General features: G+C 38.1%; 1 protein-coding gene across 3 annotated transcripts in view; it reads right to left on the bottom strand.

Annotated features, from left to right (window-relative positions):
- Window positions 1–15,655: 15,655 nt before the first annotated feature.
- The window catches only part of Tusc3 (tumor suppressor candidate 3), a 159,709-nt gene continuing 151,638 nt past the window's right edge, over window positions 15,656–23,726 (bottom strand). For all 3 annotated transcript variants that reach the window (XM_052162522.1, XM_052162521.1, XM_052162523.1), the window contains 2 exons: window positions 23,234–23,324; window positions 15,656–16,125 (listed from right to left, as the gene is read on the bottom strand). In XM_052162522.1, coding sequence (XP_052018482.1) covers window positions 16,110–16,125; window positions 23,234–23,324 — 107 coding nt within the window. In that variant the 3' untranslated portion in view covers window positions 15,656–16,109. The remainder of the gene's footprint in view (window positions 16,126–23,233; window positions 23,325–23,726) is intronic.

Genomic DNA, 23,726 nt, shown 5'->3' with positions numbered 1-23,726 from the left:
AAGGTATAAATAATAAAACCAATTCCTTAATATTCTCACCAATACTTGTGTAATCTTGATAATTTTAGGCATTCTCTCTTTAAATATTTTTTATTTTCATTTTATATGTACAGGTGTTTTGCCTGCATGTATTACTGTGGCATACTTACAAGTCTAATCCTGTAGAAGCAAGAGGACATTGAATTCCGTAGAACTGGAGTTATGGAGAGTTGTGAGCTGCCGTGTGGATTCAGAGAATCAAACCCAGGCCATCTGGAGGAGCAGCAAGTGCTCTTAACCTTCGACATGTTTCTCCATCCCTTCCTCTTCCTTCTTGTTCTTGTCCTTGTTGTTCTTCTTGTTCTTGTTCTCCTTCTCCTGTTGTCCTCCTCCTCCTCCTCCTCCTCTTCCTCCTCCTCCTCCTCCTCCTCCTCCTCTTCCTCCTCCTCCTCTTCCTCATTCACTTTATCCTCCTCATCCTTCTGGTTTACATTTAGAAATCTACATTGCATTATATTCACCTTTTCTCCCTCATTCTCTCCTTCCACCTCCTCCCATGTCCCTCAACCAACCTCTCAAACTCTTGCTCTTCCGTAATTATTGTTATACACACACACACACACACACACACACACACACACACACACACACACACAAATTTCAGAGCACAACAGGTATTTATTTGATGCTTGAAACCAGGCCAGAGCAAGTATAGCTCCAGAAACCAAAGCACAACACTGTAATAAACAAGTTTTTAAAACTAGGAAGCTAAATTTATTAAGGAAAACTTAAATCAGCTCACATAGACAAGAAGAGTGGCAGGTAATCTAAAATGAAAACAAATCTAATCTCTGTCATTGAGAATAGGAAAGAAGAAACTGGCCTGGAGAAACATTTTGTAGAAACATTACTCATTTTGATCTAGTAGCTTTTGTTACTATATTCTTATTTTTTTTAAATCTTCAGTCTTTCCTCACAGTCCCCCTCCTGCTCTGCCTTCCATCAGTTCCCCATCTCATTCCTCCTCCCCTGTCTCCAAGAGGATGTTTTCCCAACACTCTGCCAGGCCTCCCCACCCCCCTAGGTCCCTAAGTCTCTCAACAGCTTGGTATGTCTTCTCTAGCTGAGTTCAGACTGGGACATCCTTCTCTGTCTATGTGTGGAGGGTCGCAGACCAGCCAGTGTTTTCATCCTGATTGGTGGCTTAGTGTCTGAGAGGTCTCAGGGATCCAGGTTCATTCAGACTGCTGGTCTTCCCATGGAGTCACCCTACTCCTCAACCTCTTCCAGCCTTTCCCCATTTCACCCATAGGGGTCCCTAGAAAGGTGGGTGACCCTCTAAAATGTACCAGAGACCTAGGAGGTGAATCTCAAGACTTAAGTGAGAGACTGTAGGTGAGATGCCCAACAATGAGGGGAGGGAAAGTGTGAAATCCACCTCCAGTAGGGATGGAGTAACCATCCCACAGTCAGAAACTCCGACCCAGGGTTGTTCCTGTCTGTGAAAACTGCAGGAAAAAAAAATGGAGAGGAGACTTGGGTAAAGGATGTCCAGTGACAGGCCCAAATTAGGATCCACCTCAGGTGGAGGCTCCATGGCCTGGCACTACAATTGATGCTGTGGTGTGCTTACAGACAGGAGCCCAGCATGGCTACTCTCAGAGAGGCTGAACAAACTGACTGAGATGTAGGCATATACTTCCACCCAACCAATGGTCTATTCCTACATTCTTGATATAGTGGCTTATAAAAATGTAGAACCCTCCCTTTACCTCCCCGAATTTGAATGTTTGTAAAATAGATTGTCATAGCTTAATACAGGTCTGAGTATTGATAGCACCTTAGGTAAACTTCTAGTGTTCTTCTATTCCGGCACCTCTTTTGGTACCCAGTGTAACAGTATTTTTTTTAAAATAATATTTGTTTTGTAAATTTTGTGGTGTATTTCCTTTGTTTGGCGCAATATAATTTGTTTTGTAAACTTTGTTTTGTATTTCCTTTGGTGAAATATAATTTATTCATAGGCTCTGTGAAGATTTTCTTTTAAAACATTGTCACTTATTTAAAATGGAACTCAAGGAGTAACTTATTGAGAGTACATGTTCTGACTCAGTGTTTCTTCATGATTGCTATCCAATTTGACGCCATCCACCTCATACTTCTAATTATTGAGCATCTACTCTAGACCTGGTTTCTACATGGGCTTTCCTCCGTCACATTGCTGACAGTCTTACTACACATATATTCACACAGTTACACCTTTTTGCTGAAAGATGTGATGAAAACAGTGTCAAAAGATGAGCCATTGCCGGATCTTCCCCATGATAAATGCAGCTATAAATGAAATGGGATATTCCCACTTTAGTGTTAGTGCTAAACTACTGCTAACTTCAACCTCATGCAGATAGAATACAGTGAATAGAAGGTTCCTTTGTATTTGATATTTAAATATAATTAATGTAAAATCAGAAAACTAGAAAACTCATCACAACCATTGTTCTGTAATAACCATATCAGTCTAACATTTTAACTTCTGATGAGTGCTGGTGTTCATAGGTCTTTCAATAAAGGACAGGCATATGTAGAAACATATGGAAATATACACTTAATTTGATATAATATCTGGGTGCACACTGACTCCAAATGGTATCTCTAGGCTTCTAGCATTATTGTCACATACTGGAATTAAAAGAAATGAGACAGGTTATTGCATTAACATTATTTCTTAGTTCTTTTACTGGACTCAGCAGACATAATGGTGATAAATTTTGGAGGTGGGTTTAAAGGGGGTTTGTGTTTGTATTAATAAGCAAATAAGTAGCTTGCTTCCTTGAGTTGGATTTGAATTTAAGTGCCCTGGAATTCCATGCTATGATTATTCAATACCCACTATTATTAGAACCCAAAGATTTGTAGCTTGCCTCCTTGCTTTTACTCTTAAAATCCTAGAATATCACAGCTAGGGAAATGGTTACCAATGTGGTACCATTTTCTCTGCCAAGTCAGTAAACAGCAGCTTCTATAATGGATGGAATCCATTGGGGCTGCAAGTCAGGTGGTATACACCGCGCTGGAAGCAATTCCTACTTAACAGTGAGTGTGGGTGGTGACAGGTGCTTTATTTTTTATTTATTTTATTTTTATTCTATTTTTTATATTTTTTATTCGATATATTTTTATTTACATTTCAAATGATTTCCCCTTTTCAGCCCCCCCCCCACTCCCTGAAAGTCACATAAGCCCCCTTCCATCCCCCTGTTCTCCCATCCACCCCTTCCCACTTCCCTGTTCTGGTTTTGCCCTATACGCTACACTGAGTCTTTCCAGAACTAGGGGCCACTCCTCCGTTCTTCTTGTACCTCATTTGATGTGTGGATTATGTTTTGGATATTCTAATTTTCTAGGCTAATATCCACTTATTAGTGAGTGCATACCATGATTGATCTTTTGAGACTGGGTTACCTCACTTAGTATGATATTCTCCAACTCCATCCATTTGTCTAAGAATTTCATGAATTCATTGTTTCTAATGGCTGAATAGTACTCCATTGTGTATATATGCCACATTTTTTGCATCCATTCTTCTGTTGAGGGATACCTGGGTTCTTTCCAGCTTCTGGCTATTATAAATAGGGCTGCTATGAACATAGTGGAGCACATATTGAATATCATCATCACTTACATTGCCAATGGTAAAACCTTTCCTGATTCCCCCCTCCCCTCCACCCCTAAACCCTCCTCCCACCCCCTGCCTCCACTATATGCCCCTCCACCGAACACACTCCCACCTCCCCCCACCCCCTCGATTCCCTTTGTTGGGGCCTCTATTGAGCCTTCACCTAACCAAGGACCACTCCTCCCACTGATGCCCAACAAGGCATTCCTCTGCCACGTTTTTGGCTGGAACCATATGTACCCCTTGGTTGATGGTTTAGTCCCTGGGAGTCCTGGGGTGTCTGTGTGGCCGAAATTATTCTTCCCATGGGGGTGTAAACCCCTTCAGCTCTTCCTAACTACCTTCCAGCTCCTCCATTGGGGATCCCATGCCCAATGGTTGGCTGCTAGCATCTGCCTCTGTATTTGTAAGCTCTGGAAGAGCCCCTCCGGAGACAACCATGGCATGCTCCTTTTGGTATATACTTCTTGTCATCCATAGTAGTGTCAGGGTTTGGTGACTGTTTATAGGATGAATCCCCAGGTAGGGCAGTCTCTGGGTGGCCTTTACTTCAGTCTCTGCTCCACACTTTGTCTCCCTTATTGTTCCTGTGAGTATTTTGTTCCCTTTCTTAGAGGAACCAAAGCACCCTCACTTAAGTCCTCCTTCTTCTTGAGCTTCCTGTGCTAGGTGAATTGTAACTTGTTTATTTTGAACTTTTGGGCTAACATCCGCTTATTAGTGAGTGCATACCATGTGCGTTCTTTTGTGATTGGGTTACCTTGCTCAGGATGACACATTTTTTTTTTTTTAATTTGATATATTCTTTACATTTCAAATGATATCCCCTTTCCTGGATCCCTCTCCCTGAAAGTCCTGTAAGCCCTCTTCCCTCCTCCTGTTCCCCAGTCAGCCCCTTTCCATTTCCCTGTCCTGGTATTCCCTAGGATGACACTTTCTAGTTCCATCCATTTGCCTAAGAATTTCATGAATTCATTGTTTTTTAATAGCTGAATAGTACTCCATTGTGTATATATACCACAGTTTCTGTATCTATTCCTCTGTTGAAGGACAACTGGGTTCTTTCCAGGTTTTGGCTATTATAAATAAGGCAGCTATGAACATAGTGGAGTATGTGGTATAGCTGGGTCCTCAGGTAGTACTATGTCTACTTTTCTGAGGAATTGCCAAACTGATTTCCAGAGTGGTTTTACCAGCTTGCAATTCCACCAACAATGGAGAAGTGTTCCTTTTCCCCCATATCCTCTCCAGCATCTGCTGTTCCCTGAGTTTTTCATCTTAGCCATTCTGACCAGTGTGAGGTGGAATCTCAGTGTTGTTTTGATTTGCATTTCTCTGATAACTAAGGATGCTGAACATTTCTTTAGGTGCTTTAGAGCCATTTGAGTTTCCTCAGTTGAGCATTCCCTGTTTAGCTCTGTACCCCATTTTTAATAGGGTTATTTGACTCTCTGGAGACTAACTTCTTGAGTTCTTTGTATATATTGGATATTAGCACTCTATGGGCTGTATGGTTAGTAAAGATCTTTTCCCAATTTGTTGGTTGCTGTTTCGTCCTATTGACTATGTCCTTGTCCCTTCCCCCACAGCATTTAGCTGAACTTCTCAGCCCATCCTATTCAAGCTGTGACATTCATGGCCAGCAGCCTCCACCCTTCCCCTGGTGTTATCTCTGGCCCTTGTTCCTTGGGAACAATAAGGCGCTTTCACCTTGATGACCAAGGCTGCCTCAGGGCAGTCTCACCTGGAGGCCAGCAGAGACCCACCAGACTTGAAGCAGGCGACCCACTGAGAAGTGGAGCCAAGGAGTTCTCGGCCTGCTCCTTGATGTTGGGGGGGGGGGCAGGGTTGTTTTCTAAAGACTATATATCTTGGCAAAATAATAGTAAAGTCAGTTTCTATCTGCAACTGTCATCTTGACTCATTTCTCTTTCGTCCCCTTCCCGTTTATCCCCAGAATTCTCTTCCAGGTATCCGGTTCGGTTCACATGTGGCAACGGGCGGCTACATGTCCTTTGCCTTACAGAAGCTTTACAGTTTTATGAGGTCACATTTGTTGATTCTTGTTTTTAGAGCATAAGCCATTGATGTTCTGTTCAGGAACTTTTCCCCTGTGCCCATGTGTTCAAGATTCATCTGCACTTTCTCTTCTATAAGCTTCAGTGTGTCTGGTTTTATGTGTAGATCCTTGATCCACTTGGACTTGAGCTTTGTACAAGGAGAGAAGAATGGGTTGATTTGCATTTTCCTGCATGCAGACCTCCAATTGATCCAGCACCATTTGTTAAAAATTCTGTCTTTTTTCCACTGGATGTTTTTAGCTCCTTTGTCAAATATCAAGTGACTGTACATGAGGATTTGTAACTCCTGATATTGATGTGAAGGCACACTGCTTTGAGGATTGTCCTGGGGAGGGAAATAAAATATTTCCAGGGCTTTTTGTATTTGTACTACCACTGAGAGCTATCACCAGACTATTGGAGTTATATGCCTTGAAGAAATAGGTATTCAAATAGGTATTCATTTATTTTTTCTATTTGATTAATATGTATTGACATTATGCTAATTCCTCCAAAGGACCTACAAGCTATACTACTTTGATAGTCTTAAATTTCACAAGTTCATATATTGTTTGTGTTTACATATGTATCTGAGAATGAAACTAGCAAAGTTCAAAACAGAATAATTTTGAAAGTTGACTGGCTGGCATCACAAGCCATCAGATTTTAAACATATCTCTGTATGATTGTCTTTAGTTATGTGATGCTATACTTTTATTACCATTGTAATGTGGTAAGAATCAAGAACCATTTTAACTTGGAGAAATTACAAGTGTGACCATCATTATGTTGTTTATACATTGTGTATTTACTCAGTCTTTCCATTTTACCTTTTAGCATAGTGCAAACATGAATAATATTTTTAAGCACAGACTACAAAACTTTGTTTGTGATGTTCTATGCCACTCTCCTTTTATAACATTATAATGAAAGGTTTAATGTCATGAACATGCCAAGAATCTTTCTGGGAAGTACCATTTAAAAATATTTTGATATATATTTCTGGCTAATCACTCTATGAAAATTTATTCTCAGTTGACTTTATACTTGATCTAGTCCAGGATTCCAGCCCATTGGATCATGTCTATTGGATGGTATCATACACATTTAGGAAGAGTCATTCTGCTCTGTTAAATTTTTCTGAAATCTACCTCATTAGACACATCCAGAGGTGTGTTTCCAGATTACCTTAAATCCAGTTGACAATGAATGTTAGCCATTACAACTTATCAACTAGACACCCAAAACCCAAATATACAACTGTTCATGATAACATCCCATTCCCATTCCTAAGGACTCATTCTACGCCTGCATGCTGCCATGCTTTCTGCCGTGATGATAATGGACTCAACCTCTGAAAATGTACGACACCCCCAATTGAATGTTCCCCTTAAGAGTTGCCTTGGTCATGGTGTCTCTTCACAGCAACAGAAACCTTAACTAGGATACTAGTCAAGTTAACAGTGCCTATTATCAACCACAACCACTTAGTTCCACATTTATTTTCTTCAAGAAAAATCTCCAAACAATTAAGCATTTACTTCGCATCACAGCCTTTTCTTAGACCTTCTGTTAAGTAGTAGTCTAATCATGAAAGTGGTAGTCTTATTTTTTCAATTTGGCGTAGCCCAGACTCACTTAGGATGAGAGTCTCTTAATTATCTGGCTCAGAGTGGTCTATAGGCATGTCTGTGGGCTATTGTTATTGTGTTAATTGGAGTAGGTAAACTTGCCTGTTGTGGGTGGCACCATTCTCTGAAAGCTATGTAAACACTTAGCCTTCATGCATTTATTTCACTCTGCTCTTATCTGTGAATGTGCTGTCACCAGCTTTGTCAGTCTCCTACATGGATGGACTGGAACCTGAGATTATGAGGTAAAATTAATGTTTTCTCCCTTAAAGTTGTCTTGTCAGGATATTTTATCAACCTACAGAAATGAAACTAGAATGACAGATTTGAAATGTGCGGCTTTCCCTGTGACTTCTTTCACTTAGCAGTGTTTTCAAGGTTCATTCATGCTATAAATTATATAGTAATTTACCCCAATATCATGGCGTAGTAGTCTTATAGTTGTCCTAACAATGGATGGGTATTTGGGTTATTCTATGTAGCTGGCATTTGATTGCTTTACTTTGGTTGGTTGGTGTGTGTGTGTGCGCACGTGCATATAAATGACTTTTAATTCTTTTAACAAAAATCAAGGAATAGATTTGGTTGCTAGGTCATTTGGTAAGTATTTGTGCATACTGTTGAGGACTCAATTACTTCTGAAGTAGAACAACTTCACATTCCTACTAACAGTAGAAGAAAGGTCTGAGTTTTATACATCTTCCTAAACAGTTAATTTGTGTATTTGGGAGGTGCAAAGTTGCATCTCTTGTAATTTAGATGAAAAGTTCTTTAATTATTACCGTGATTTTTACATTGTATTTAATAAAGTCTATTGCTCCTTTCATTTCCTAGGTCTTTATAACAAAGCATAAACTGCATGGCTACAAGTAATAGAACTATTAAAATAGCTTTAACATTCTAGACATTTTATGTTAAAATTCAAGCTCTTAGGAGGGCCATGCTTCATATGACGTCCTTACATGAATCTTTTGTTCAATCAATTGGCTTTGGGTGATTTGCTGAAACTCAATGGAGTATAGCTGCATCTTCACAAGCATCTGTTTCCTGAAATTATCCTCCATGTCTGTCTGTCCTCACACGAATGTCTCATAAACTATATTGAACTAGAAGCCTAGCATCTTTGGCATCTCATCTTACCTGACTATAATTCCATCAACTGTTTTCAAATAAAATCACATCCTGAAATACTGAGATTAGAATTTCATATTATCTTGGGGTATGTTCAGGGGGAGACTGATACAACTTGATCCAATAATCAAATTTGATTGTCTCTGTAAACCTATCTTCTCTTGTCTCAAATACCTATAGCGTAGAGAAAGAAGTGGTAAACGTGAGAATCCCTCACATATTGCTTTCTATCCTTCGCAGTTGAAATACTTCAGCTACATGCTGTTCAGAGATGCCCTTGAAAACAAATAGAAGCTCTTGAATTTCAAGGCATGTTGAGCTGTTTAAGGCTTGCTATTGAATTTTCTTCAACTTTCTACCACTCTACCCTCAAACTAAAAATGGAGGCTTTCTCCATCCTATGTGTTATGCATTGCATTTCTTGAACCTCTTTAGTTGTGATGTATTTTCATTTTATCAAAAATAATTTACCATTTATCAAAAATAATTTACCATATGACTTCTAGTGTGAGCCATTGCATGAAAAGGGTTTCAGTTTAAGTTATGTGACCTTTCTTTCTTTCTTTCTTTCTTTCTTTCTTTCTTTCTTTCTTTCTTTCTTTCTTTCTTTCTTTCTTTCTTTCTTTCTTTCCTTCCTTCCTTCCTTCCTTCCTTCCTTCCTTCCTTCCTTCTCTCTCTCTCTCTCTCTCTCTCTCTCTCTCTCTCTCTCTCTCTCTCTCTCTCTCTCTTTCTTTCTTTCTTTTTCTTTTTTTTTTGTTTGTTTTGAAAACCGTATCCTCTGTATAGCTATGGCTAACCTGAGTTCCTTTGTAGACCAGGCTTGACTCACAGAGATCTTCCTGCCTCTACTTCTGCCTCTCAGTACTGGAGTAAAAGGCATGTGTCACCACAGCTGGACTAAGCTTTGCAAAGTTTATTTCTGAATTCTTAGTTTTGTTTTATTTCAATTAGGAAAACAAATATATTTGATTCCACTTTTCTTTTCTTTTTTCTTTTTGGTTTTTTTGAGACAGAGTTTCTCTGTGTAGCCCTGGCTGTCCTGGAACTCACTCTGTAGACCAGGCTGGCCTCGAACTCAGAAATCTCCTTGCCTCTGCCTCTGCCTCTGCCTCACAAGTGCTGGGATTAAAGGTACGCACCACCACTGCCCAACCAATTCCACTTTTCTAAAAATTAAGATTTGTGAAAAAATTTATTTGAATAATAGACTATTTCAAGTGAACTTGGAAAAATGCTTATTCTACTGTTGGTGTATTATTATATAACTAAGTGTAAGACTTCCTGGCTGAGGTTTGTCTTGCAGTCTATTTCTTTATCTGATTTTTACTATCATTTGCATAGAATATCATTTCACACAGTTTTCTAACTTGTTTTTGTCTTGGTATGGATGAGGGTCTCTCAGAGACATACTAAGAGGTTCAGAGTTTGAGAATCCATTTTGCTAGTTTTCACTGGCGCATTAATGAATTTCATTTAGGGAAACTTGATTGGAAGGGATTTACTTGCGTTATTCTGGAATTTGTACTTATTTGTTTGTTTATTTATTTATTTTTATTTTATTTATTATTGTCCATTTGCTTTTAATTTTCAGAGCACAGACTGTTTAGCTTAAAGGCTTGTTTCTTGTTCAGCAACTTGGGTTAATGGTATTTAAATTTTCACTTGGTCAGATAGTCTACATATTAGATCCTGCCTTGTCATGCTGACAAAGACCTCCATTCTGATGTCTCTTTGCTATGCTGTTTCCTTTGCTATCAGCAGTTTGATTAAATTTCAAATGCATGAGATTTTTTATTGAAAATTTCTTTTTAATATTTTGAGAGTATGGCTGAGCAATCCAATTTGTCAATTCTCAGGGTTGTTTTCTAAGCTAATTGAGTCTTGTACTTAGTGTCTGCCTATGTTGATGCCTTGAAATGTGCTTCCTACAATTCTTTTTGTATTTCAGCTTTCTAGATTTTTTTCTTTACACTTTTGTTTATTCTTCTGTCATATATTACATCCACACTGCAGTTCCCTCTCCCTCTCCTTTTACCAGTGTTCCCCATCTCATTCTCTCTTCCACCTCATTCCCCTACTTCCCATTTTCCCTGGATCCACGCCTCCTACACATTCTCTTGGTTAAAAGCAGGCCTTCCGGGTACATCAAGAAAATACAGCATAACAAGTTACAATAAGACCAGGCATATATTCTCGCATCAAGGCCAGGGGAAGCAAGCCAGTAGGAGGAAAAGGATCCCAAGGACAGGCATGAGTAGGCTTCTGTTCCTACTGCTAGCATTTCTACAAGAGCACCGAGCTATACAGGCATAACATATATGCAGAGAACCTGGGTCAGAACCAGGCAGGCTCCCTGATCTTTGTGAGCCTGTTTGAGTCCTGGTCAGCTGATTTTTTGGGATATGTTTGTGTGTTGTTCTCAATTCCTCTGGCTCCTCTAATCCTTCCTCCCCCTTCTCTTCTGGACCCCCCAAGCTCTACCCGATTTGGGCTGTGGAACTCTGCATCTGTGCCCATCAGTTGCTGGATGGAGTCTCTGAACTCTCTGATTTATGGAAGGCTCTGGTCCAAGCAACTTTGCAAGCAGTATAAACTGTAGGTAAGAGGTTTTGTGGCTAGGTTAGTGTCTCAATCTCTCCACTTGAGGCCTTCTCTGGTTAGAGGATGACCAGTTCATGTTCCCTGTCTCTAGTGTTAACCTCTTAGATTCCATGGAGTTTCCATTGCATTAGGTTTTTATCTCACTCTCAAAATGATCCCCAACTCCAGTCTTTCCCAGTAATTTCTCCTTCTGTCTTCCCACCTAATCTTTCCTATTCCCATCTCCATCTGCCCCCAGTCCATCCAAGAAATATATTCTCTTTCTCCTTCCCAGGAAGATCCTGTGTCCCCCTTAAGTGCTTCTTATTACTTAGCTTCTCTGCTTCTGTAAAGGGTAGCATGATTATCCACTTGTGAGGATATACCATGTTTCTCTTAAGTCTGGGTTATCCCACTGTATTTTTTTTTTCTAGTCCATCCATTAGCCAGCAAATTTCATGACATTATTGTTTTTTAATAGCTGAGTAACACTCTTGTGTAAATGAAACATTTGCATTTTATCAACTCTTTGGTCGAGGGACAACTATGTTGTTTTCAGGGACAACTATGTTGTTTTCAGTTTCTGGCTATTATGAATAAAGCTACTTGGAATCCATGATAAACCTTTCTATTTTTATGCCAATGCCATGTGGTTTTTATTACAATTGGTGTCTAGTACAGTTTGGAATCAGGGATGGTAGTACCTCTGGATGTTCTTTTATTGTATAGGATACTTTTAGTTATCCTGGTTTTTATGTTTCTTTTCTTCATATAAAGTTGAGTACTGTACTCTAAAGGTCTGTAAAGTTCTGTGTTGGAATTTGGATGGGAATTATGTTTATTTGTTGATTACTTATGGTAAGATGGCAAATTTTATTTGTGTTGACCCTACCAATCCATTAGTATGGGAGATCTTTTCATCTTCTGATATCTTCTTCAATTCCTTTCTTATGCAACTTGAAGTTTTTGTTATACAGGTCTTTCACTTGCTTGGTTAGTTACTCAAAAAATACTTTATATTATTTTCATCTATTGTGAAGGCTGTTGGTTCCCTGATTTCTTTCTCAGTCCCTTTATGGTTTGTATCTAGGAAGGGCTTTTTTTTTTTTTTTTTTTAGCTAATCTTGTATTCATTTATTTCACTGAAGGTATTTATTAGGTGTAGAATTTTGCTGGTAGAATTTTTGGGGTCACTTATGTATACTATCTTAATATCTGCAAATGCTGATACTTTTGATTTTTCTAGTTCTCGATTTTAGTGGAATTTCTTCAAGTTTCTCTTCATTTAATCTGATGTTGGCTATAGGCTTACTGCAAATTGTCTTTATTATGTTTAGATATGTCTCTTGTATCCCTGACCTCTCCAAGGCTTTGATCATGAAGGGATATTGGATTTTGTCAAAGGCCTTTTTAGCATCTACTAAGATCATTCTGTATTTTTTTATTTATACAACGGATTCCATTGACAGATTTTTGTACACTGAAGCATTCCTACACTGCATCCCTATGACTAACTAAGGCTTATGTGTTGATGGCCTCATGGCTGATGACCTTTTTGATGTGTTCTTGGATTTGGTTTTTAAGTATTTTATTATTTTTTGCATCTATGTTCATGAAGGAAATTATTCTGTAATTCTGTTGAATTTTTGTGTGGTTTGGAGATCAGGGTGATGGCAGCCTCATAAAATGAGTTTGGCAATGCACCTTCAGTTTTTACTTCATGGAAGAACTTGAGGAGTGTTGGTGTTAGCTCTTTGAAAGTCTGGTATAATTCTATGCTAAAAAACATCTGGCTCTGGGTTCTCTGGTTGGGAGACTTAGTGGCTGCTTCTATTTCCTTGAGGGTGATAGGTCTATTTAAGTTGTTCATCGGATCTTGATATTTCACTTTTTGAATCAAATCTTGTTTTTTTGAATCAAATCTTTGATCAAATTTAAATTTACTTTTCATCCTGGATATAGATCTAATTTCATTCTTTTTCAGCTGGCTATCCAATTTAGTTGACACAGCCTTTTGAAGATGTTATTTCCAGAATACTTTTTGATATTTTTGTTAAATGTTGGGTGGCCACTGCTGTAAGGGTATATTTCTAAGGCCCACTATTAGGTTCACTCTTCTGTAGGTCTGTTTTGGTGCTAGTGCCATACTGTCTTTGTTTACTGTCTTTGTCACTCTGATGACAGAGTATAATTTGAGATGGGATAATCGTGATACTTACAACATTGTACAATTGACTTAGCTCTGAGATTTCTTTGCTGGCATTTGTAAGATCTACCTAACTATCAGCATGGGATATTGAAGCTTCCTATTTTAGGCTTAGGAGCTATAGATATTTTATCATGTTTTATGAAATTGGAAGCAACAAGATTTGGTGCATATTATGAATCTTTATGAATTGTTCTTTTTATTGATATATATGGCTCCTCCTTTGGAAAACAAATGTATAACTTTTCTACTTATTTTTATGTGATGGTGTGGGAGCTGCTTTTGTGTTTCTATTAATGTTCTTCTCTGAGTGTAGGACTACAGTTGATGTTGGGAATCTTCATCAATCACTCCTCAACTTTTTTTTGAGGCATGGTCTCCCAATCAATTTTAGCTTGCTTTAGGGATTCCTGGTTCTGGTTTCGCAGGCTGGGATTGCACTTGGATCACTGTCTTCTGCCCACCTAGCATTTACATGGCTTTTGACTACCTAAGCTCTACTCCTCATCCTTGCCAGGAAGTGTTTTAACAGCTGAGATTTCTCCCCAGCTATATATTGGTCCTTTTTTCTGTTCTGACTAGTCTGACACAACTTTATCAGACAAGAATCATTATTTCATCTTGGTTATGACTTACATTTGCATTTACATTTTTCTCTCAGGAGAAAAGTAATTTTTAAATTCTAGTGAGAGACTGTCAAACTTATGATTTATGTGAATGAAAACTTTCAATACAGTGAATAAAGGTTAAAAGTGACAGCGCCATGGAATTGCTGTTAAGTGGTAGGCTGGGAACCAAACCCGGGTCCTCCGGAAGAGCAATAAGCAAGCTTTAGCTGGTGAGCCATCTCTTTTGCCCTACCTCTAACATTTTAAGATAAGAAATTATGAAAAAAGACAACTTGAACTTTTTTTCTTTCATGTGCCTGTGTTCACGTATGTACATACAAGTGCCTGTGTTCACATATGTACATACAAGTGCAGAGGCCCGGAAGCCCCAGAGGCACTGGAGTCCCTTGGAGCTGGAGTCACAGCCCTTGAACAACACTGTAATTAACTGACTTATTTTTGATCTTAAGAAAATTATAAAATGTTGCACGGAAATTTTCTTATTAATGAAGGATAAGAAAATATGTTCCTCCCAACCTCCATTACATGGGCTAGGATGGCCTGGCGTGGTTATGGATATATATACTATTAGGCTTTAAAGTGAGATTTGACATGTTTTGTCGATATGATTTAATTAACTATATACTAACTAGAAAATAATTTTGAGATGTAGAGAATGACAAAATTTAATTATAACAAATATCTGTTATTTTTAAGGTTTGGCAACAAATTCTATTTGCCTCTGAAGTTCAGAGTCAGTTAAGTTTTGCGACTATAGTAATAGATGGATACAACTCCAATTCAAGTGATATCTAGGGACAGACATCAAATAGATAATTATGCATTTTCCTTAAACGACATCTCAATGCTGAATTTATTAAATCTGTGAAGTGAACTAAAGAAATTATGCTTTAATAACAGATATCAGAGTATATAATAGTTAACCTAGTTCTAAAGTATTATATAATTTGAGAATATTATCACATTTTGAAAGATAACAAACAAATTCTCCTAGGATATAGCTGAATAAATATGCTCCATTAAATCTTTTTAGCTCCACCTTCATAGAAATTCCTAAGAAAAACACAGGCAAACTGGATGGATAACCCTACTCTTCTTTATACCTATCTAGCTGGGACTGCCAAAGGATAAATCACTCCACAGTTTTGCTATTCAGATATTAATAAAGAAATCTTTTCTGAATTCAGATTTGAGTTGCAGTACAGAGTTAGAAAAAGGTTTAAAAGGCTGATTATAAGCACAACTTATATTTTGGTTTTTATCTGGTTTATACTATCTCTGTAACTCACAAAAATGTTCTTGCATTTTCTGTCCATTTAAAAGATGTGAGGAACAAATACTGTGATGTACCTGGGAATACTATACACACTTAGGTTGGTTACAAAGGTAACAGTAGTTACACTCCTTCCTTCATTTGGTTGGCAAAAATCTCTATTGAGTCATTCTGGGAAAATTAACAACAATTCATAGGAAACCAGGTCCCTGCATGTCAACAGGGCAGATGCTTCCATTACACAGAAGGAAAGTGACCACAGAAGAGTAGTTTGAATCTCATGAGTCAGAATTTATAAAGGGTTTCAAAAAAATGCTTGCAATAGTGGCAGTCACAATGTGCTGGTTCTATTACCTGATTCCATTGGAGTCTTAGGTTCCCCCAAAGCTCCTTTCTTTAGGCTAAGGATCTGAATTGGAATTAACATGTATCTAGCTCTACGTCCCACATATATTATGATCTAACTATGAAGAAGAATAACAAAACACGCTTGTAACAGTGTACATCCTTTATAAGTGAAACTGAAGTACGAATTATTGTCCACACGACATATTCCATGCAAATGCTCTGTCCTTGTACAGCACTAGTAATTCTTTTACATACATTCCATGGATTTCTTTAGTAACACGTGGTTTCCTTACTTAGGAGCATGTACAGTTCTAAAACATGAATTCATAGTTACAATGTCATTTATTTCACTCCTGTGGCATACATTGAGAATATTTAAAAACACTTTGATAGTCCATTGCAGATTATGGAATGTTACACATCCATTTCTATAAATTAAATGTTTTAGGAAAACCCACAGTTTAAAAAAATTATACAAGAATAAGCTAGTATATCACAATCAACAAAGAATGAACCTCAAGAATTCCAAATAATATAATGTCAGGAACAGCATCTCTTCACAGTAAACACTCACTTTATGCAAATTCCATTTGGCTTCATTTAATTAAAAAGCTGAAAAAGAAAGGAAAATATTACATACTGAGCAAAAGAAAAACAAAACAAGCTATTTGTTCCATTCTAAATTAGCTAACATAACTGTACCAAAAATACCATAATTATATTCAGCTAATTGAAACTGCTATTAGGGTGTGATTTTGAAAGGCGTCCCTGTAATGGGGTCAGGCTAACAGAGAGGACTGGGTCAGAGGAGACAGAATATGTGCCAAGGGAGCAACTGCTGAACCAGCAGTTACAATGGAGATACAGGGACTAAAGGGAATGGACTGAAAATTCCAAAAATCTATGTTTGAATTTCTTAAAGTAGTTTCATATTTTACTGCATTTATAATTCTATGGCTTATATAAAAGAGTAACACAACCAAAGCTACCATCACCACTAAAAATATACCTCTATTAAAGCAAAAAGACTTTTTTATACTTTTACCTTTATCCTTTTGTGCCTTTTTAGAACTAGAAAGATTACAAAAAATTCTGATATTTAGAATGCCATATCTGCAGAGTAGAAGGAACTCTGAGATTACACTATTTTTTTATAAATTTACTTGTATACATATTTTGCCTGCATGTATATCTGTGTATCTTGTATGTGCCTGGTATCCAAGAAGGCCAGATCCCCTGGGTTTGGAGATAAAGCTGTGAGCTGCCATGTTGCTGGGAATTGAACCTGAGGCTTCTGGAAGACCAGCCAGTGCTAACTGCTGAACTAGCTCACTAGCCCCCTATGATTACATTCATAACATAAAGATTGACTCATGATTTAAAGATGTTATCTGTCCACTCTGGGGTGCTTTCATTTCACCAAACTGAAATGCTCAATAAGTATTTTATTATTATTATCATTATTATTATCATCATTATTATTATTTATAATAATCACTTTTACCTCAGTTGGCAGAGCATATATTCACATCAAACTAATTTATTAAATGTGTTACATTAAATGGTAAATCTAGTAAACACTGCTACTCTTGGCTAGAGGACCTCAGTTTAGTTCTACAACCCTACGGTGGCCCAATGCCAACGGTAACTCCCATTCCATTGGATCACTTGTCCTCTTCTGGTCTACAGTTACCAGGCATGAATGTTGTGAATATGCATACATGCAGGCAAACCCTCAAACATATAAAGTCTATTAAAAACATTTCTTAGAAAGGAACCAGCTGTTACACTCTGGGTAATCACTCAGGATGTTTTACTGTATAAAGACCTATTGATATCGACGTTTATGGTAATTTATTTATTTTTTATTTATCAGTACATCTTATTTTTATCTAGCATGATCTAATAATGTATCTCTTCTCTCTTCATCTGTTCCTGCTGAACAATGTTGATGTATGGTCAAACAGTGGAACTGTTCTTTTCTATGTATACTTTGGATGATACTGTATATTTCACTTATATTATTTATCAATATCAGTATTGTCAATTTTCTGAAGGAACAAGCTGCTGACCTGGATGCTGCCTCACATCCTGCTGTCCCCATAAGACTATCATGGTGGTTACAGGACTATTCATGGCTTTGACTCCTGGTTGGCTGGTACTGATGTGAATACATGCTCTGCCAACTGAGGTAACAGTCTAACTAGAAGCTAATGAGTAATGGAGTAAACTGTTCATGTGAAGACTGCAGAGCACGTGGAAACTATACTGAAAGCAGTAAACACATCCTTTCGTTTAGACAGAGCTTGTAACTATAGTTTTGTTTTCTCTGAAGCTTTACTACTGGTCAAAGAATGTGAGGAATACTAGTGTATAATATAAAGTGAGAGGATGATCTCAGTGATTCTTTATGAAGGCTGTTTTCTTCATATTCAGGACTCAGGAAAAAAAATCCTGCCCTTGACTTCCTGAGGATGACAGTCCAGAAGCACACTAGAAAGCTCATCACCTAAAATTCAAAATAACTGCGTACAGAAGTGACTTTAGCCAAGTGTTACTGATGACTAGCTGTTGAGTCCTTGGCACAGAGGGAGCCACAGGAAGTGGAAGGACAAGACAGGGTCTTTACATTTTCTGTCTAGACTGAAAATCCCCTGTATGGAGAAAATCATTAAAATGACAGGAGTGAAGAGACTATGAGGTGACGAGTCCTTTAGCAGCCTAGGATGAAGATGTGGGCTGAGTAGACGGACTACAATTCCAAACTTCTGTGTCAGTGAGAAACTGAAAATGGGAAAACTATGGAAGAAGACATCACCTGAATGCTGACCTGGGGCATGTAGAAATTGAGCTGGTCAGGTAATTACTCAGTTTTGGATCTCGGAGCTAATATAGTTGACACTGAGATAACCAAAAAGGGAAGAGAGAGGAATGAGTGCCAGGTTAGAAAATCTAGGCCTTGACGCTTGAAAGGAAGAGAGAGTCAAGTCAGTGCTACTGAGGTTGTGGGCTGAAGCCTCTCCTGAGATCGTTTCTGTTCACTCCTTGGGCATTGTCCGAGATGCTGGAAACAGGGGCCCACCCTACCTCTTGTGTATTCACTTCTTGAACTCTTCCTGGTGTTTTGAAAACACAGGATGTGCACAATACTTTGAAGAAATGCATTTTGTACAACAAAAAGCTAGTTAAATATTGAGATGTTTAACTGCCTGCCCCCCCCCCCCCCCGCCCTCATTCACTGCTCTTCATGTTCTCAAGACAAGGGAAGAGTCAGGAACTCCACTGGCCAAGTAGACTCTCCAACCAGAACCACATATGTGGTCCTGAGGCCCTTTCCGTACTAAGAGACTATAAAACTCTGGAAAGTCTTCAGTTCTGAAACAGCTTATCTTTTGACAAGGCCTTAAGAAATTCTGGCTTTTCTTAGAACTAAGAGACGAAATTACTCTATACATAGTTACAGAAGGCAATAGCTACCAAGTTTAACTACTAACAAGGATTAGTTATGTACAGAATGTTTACAGAGAGGCCTACTAAGTGGGGATTTGAGGGTATGACTGTTCATAAAGCCTAGGAACAGGTAAATACTGCACTCGGACCAAGTCCTTCTTCGCTTTCAGCACTGTTCAATGGAGGAAGCGCCTGGCGCAGCAAGGAACCTGCAGCCTGCCACAGAAAGAACCTTTGGGTACTACTGTTAGGACATTTGAGGGCTGGGGTGTACAGTGAAGAATCCAGACACCATCCTGAACTTTTTATTAAATTATTTTGGACTTTTTTAATTAGATATTAAGACTGATATTAATAACAAATGTGATTTGCCTACTTTTTTTTAAACTGGATAGAATTAAATATTTCTGTCAAATGATTCAGTTTTATATTCTGTAAAGTGACAACAAAAATGAGCCAAGGTGGAGGGCATTGTTTGTATATTATTATTTAAATAATATACAGTTTTCTAAAGACTATGGGTGTCATCTCTTTGGGGCCTTGTCCTTACAGCAGTAAAGTAAGGCTTGTCAGGCTGCAAACAGCTTATCCCAGTTGTCTACAAAGTAGCATCTTAATGTAACTGAAGAGATGCATCATGGTCTTTACTTGAAAGGCAGGGAAAATGAAAGGACTTGCCTGAGGGTACAGAGTTTTAAGTGCCTTGGTCCAAATCACATCTTCTCACTCAATGTCCAGATCACTTTCCAATACACCACAAGGAAATACAACAATATGGAAAAAATAATCCTTAGGACTCAATTTCTGTTTGCACAATATTATTATAAGATTTAGACTGAATTCTTAGTCTAGACCAGAGCGCCAACAGACACTGGCGCCTTGAGAGCACCCCCACACTTTACCGAACCATCTGTCTGGGCCTTTATGCATTCTTTAGGCTAACGCTCGGCATGAGAAAGGCAGGACCAGTGAATTCTTGTCACTGTCATGCAATCTGCACAGCAGACCTTTTCTAGATTTTTACAACTCCAGATTCTGCATTGTCCTAGTAGATGAGAGATGGATATCTGAGATGTATGAGTAAATATGAAATATGCACACACTACATACCACATGCTTCCTCCCTCTTGCTCATCTTTTCTCAAAATCTTAAGTGTCTTTTATTTCTAGTTGCTATTATGAAGTTCCTCAACTGAATGTCATCACATATTTTAATGCTTTTGACCATAACTCAAAAATAACAAAAGGCATAATGAACTCCATGTGATTTTCTAAGTGAGAGCAAATTTATGGGCCTACTGTAATACTGAATTAATGTACACTGTGCTTTTTATTTAGCTATCTTTTCCATAAGTTCTTTTAGTTGTATGTAGCAACTCCAGGTTTGTTCCTCAACAGGAATTAGAGCTTCTGGAGTTAACAGACACAGGCCAGTGCTCTCCACTGTTTTAATGGCTCTTTCATATTATGCTCTGGCAGATAATATTTTTGAGAGAAAACATTCAATTATCAAGTACATTATAAGCACCTACTATGTGCACAGACCTTTGTAGACACAAAATGTGTCCAGGACAGTTTCTCCTAATATAGTCTCCTACACAAGAAAGACATGAAAAAACATGGGTGATTGTACATAAAAAGTAACCAAACAATGTAATGAATGCAGTGAGGCGATTAAGTGAATGCTAAGATGTCCGGTTGCAGATGAAGAGAGTGAAGTCATTGAGAACTAAGAGTATGTCAGAGCCTACGCAATTATTCACATATGCTTCTGAGGTATGTATGTATGTATGTATGTATGTGCACATATAAATACAGTTAATGATACCGGTATGGGTACAGAAAAAGGACATCTTTAGCTAATTGTCTCCAGCCCCCTAAAACTCCTACATCAGAGCTGAGGGAAAAATGATGAGGAAGGTGCTAATCTTAAGACTCTAAATTATGATCTTGTCTAACCACAGAGTAGGAGCTCTTATGTAAAATGCAAAAGCAATCCCAGAACTTGCATTCACCTCTTCAGCTTCTAATCAGTGTTTTCTCATGATGCTAATCTGTCTCTCCAAGCCTGTTAAACACACAGTGATGGAATGAATCCAGACATCTAATTCTTTCTCCTACTGCAGTTGGGACTTTGGTGACCCACAGATGATTTTAGAGACGTCTTCAGAAAATACTTGTATGTCTGTGTGCTAGTAGAAAAGGCTGAGAAGATAATTATTAATGATCTCTAAGTGGAGACCACCATCTATCCATATCAGCACTGTCTTTAGAAAGCCAAGCAAAGGATAAGGTCAATTTTTATTCAATATATAAAATGAAGTCAGTGCTATCAGCAAAATAAAATGTCTTCTGAATTATGTGTCAGCTGGTAATTAGATAAAATCTGCAAGTTTCAAGGGACTCTGGAGCCCAATTAAATTCATCAAAAGGTTCAGTAAAAATGTGTTCTTCACTCAAATGAATTATGTAAAACTGAACCAAAGCCACTTGGTGTGTACTGTGAAGAAAATTCCATTTAGAGAAAAGTAAAATATGAGTGTAAATATTTATATCAGAATTAATGATAATTAGCATTAAACATTTATTGAGTAATTAATTACTACTATTACTGGTGTTCTAAGCAATTTACATATATAATCTCATACAAATAAAAATGAAAAGTTAAACAATTTGTTTGTGGTCTCAACTAGACTGGATTCAGGACAGGTCTAGTTATCAAGACCTCAAAGGTGGTTTGTGAATTTAATTATGGTATAGAACAGGCTGGTGTTCTGAAATACTCTCAGTACTAAAACAAAGAAGCCTAAAAAAGTACAGCAGGGCCTCAGTGAAAGAAGTACCTAACTCTTGAGAGACCTGAGGCCCTGGAGAGTGGGGAGGCCTGTTGGGTGGGGTGGGGGACAGGGCAGAACAGGAGGGGGATAATGACTAGACTGTAAAAAATGATTAAGATAATAAAGACAGCATGGCAGATAAAGAAGTAGATGCTACACTTTAAGCAGATACATATATGATGAAAAATAAATAGAAATCTTGAACTTTGTATGCAAAAATGTGTTGTGTGGGACAATTTCATATTACTGATTTGTATTTTAGTCAAGAAAGGATCATTTCATATAGAACAAATCAAAGGTTATACGAATATAATTGAATGAATTAAAAATTGTGAGACAAAAAGTAAATGTTGAGGTCCTTGTTCCTGTGGAGGCTTGATGCTCCAGTGTAGGGGATGGAAGAGCAGTGTGGCAGGGTGGGTGTGGGTAGAGGAGCATCCTCATAAAGGCGAAGGGGAAGGGAGAGAGGGGGAATGGGACTGGGGGTTGTGGAGAGGTAACCAGGAAGGGGGATATCATTTGAAATGTAAATGAATAAAATGATTTTAAAAGAATGAAATGTTGGAACAGAATGAAAGCCAAAGCATGCAGGAATTCCTAAAGAAGACTACAACATAAACCCAAGGAAGTAATTTCTTACTGAAATACAAAAAAGTGTGGTGACCCACCGCCCCACTGCAATAGCATAGCACAAGTCTGAGTGCCTGGAACATCTGCCTTCTGCTTTCTCCCTCTGGCATTTCCTTGCTAGAACACTGTGGTTCCCAGGCTCTCTTGACCGGCTTTCTTTCCACTGATTCTGTTGCATCAACTCCTCCTGTGTGTTCATCTAACCTGTTCAATTTCATAGTCACAAACTAATGCTTAGGGAAGATGCCCATGTCTGTGCTATTTTAAGAGAGTTCATCTACATTATCAATCTCAAGAGTCCAACTCTAGTGTAGTGGAGCTATCATGGGATGAGTCACCTTATACAGAAGCTCAACTCACATTGGAAACAGAGTAAGCAGACAGGGACTTAGATTCAGATGGTCTGGTCCTACTATTAGACGTTTGCAGCATCCCAAAGATGCTGCAACTTTAAAGAACATGGAAGAGTAGATTCTATAAGAATGCAATCTTGAAAATAATGTCTCAATTATTACAAGTAAATAAAGCGAAGTGATTATGTCAAGGTCTGTCACCTTAAGATCATCTTGTACCCATTTACATACACATGTACATGCATTCTAAAATGAAAATACATGATGTTAACAAGAACTGTCTCTGCATAGTTCATGATGCTAAACAAATGCTGGGTGCTCAGATTTGTCTTAATAGCACTATAGTCAGACAACTTACTGATTTAAATACTTAATATTAATTCCAACTAACAACTGAAATACCTATGTTTGTTTAAAATGAAAACATCCACATTAGTATAAATATATTACCTATATGGATAGCCATGGTACTTTGAACGAAATATTGAAAGTAGAAAACTGAAGAAGAAGACCACCAGGCCCAATCCCACGAGGCAAATGACTGGAAAAAGAAATAACAGTGTTAGGGTCTTAAAACATGCAAATACTGGTGCATGCAACAGTTCAGGAACATACAAGGACCAAAACCAGATAATTAACAATACAAAGTATTCATTATTTGTAGTATTTGGGTATGAAAATGACAAAATTGACTGACCCAAGGCTTGTGGTGATTTTCTTCTTTTATGGAGTTCCTGTAAGTACTCAGAGGCATCAAAACAGAACCAATGTGAAAGGCGGCAAACATGCTGATCAGCTCTCAGATTTTGAAGCACTGGCTACAACAGCAGGCACTTATGACTTGGCAGATGCCATGTGATCAACATACAGAAATGCAATTGGTTTCATGGCTGCCTCTGTAGACCCCATGTCACTTAGAAATACAACATGTCAGCAAACAAAA

Source organism: Apodemus sylvaticus, chromosome 18 (genome assembly GCF_947179515.1).
Source record: "Apodemus sylvaticus chromosome 18, mApoSyl1.1, whole genome shotgun sequence".
Lineage (NCBI taxonomy): Eukaryota > Metazoa > Chordata > Mammalia > Rodentia > Muridae > Apodemus > Apodemus sylvaticus.
The sequence above is the reverse complement of the archived record's forward strand: the minus strand, read 5'-3'. Positions and strand labels throughout refer to the sequence as shown.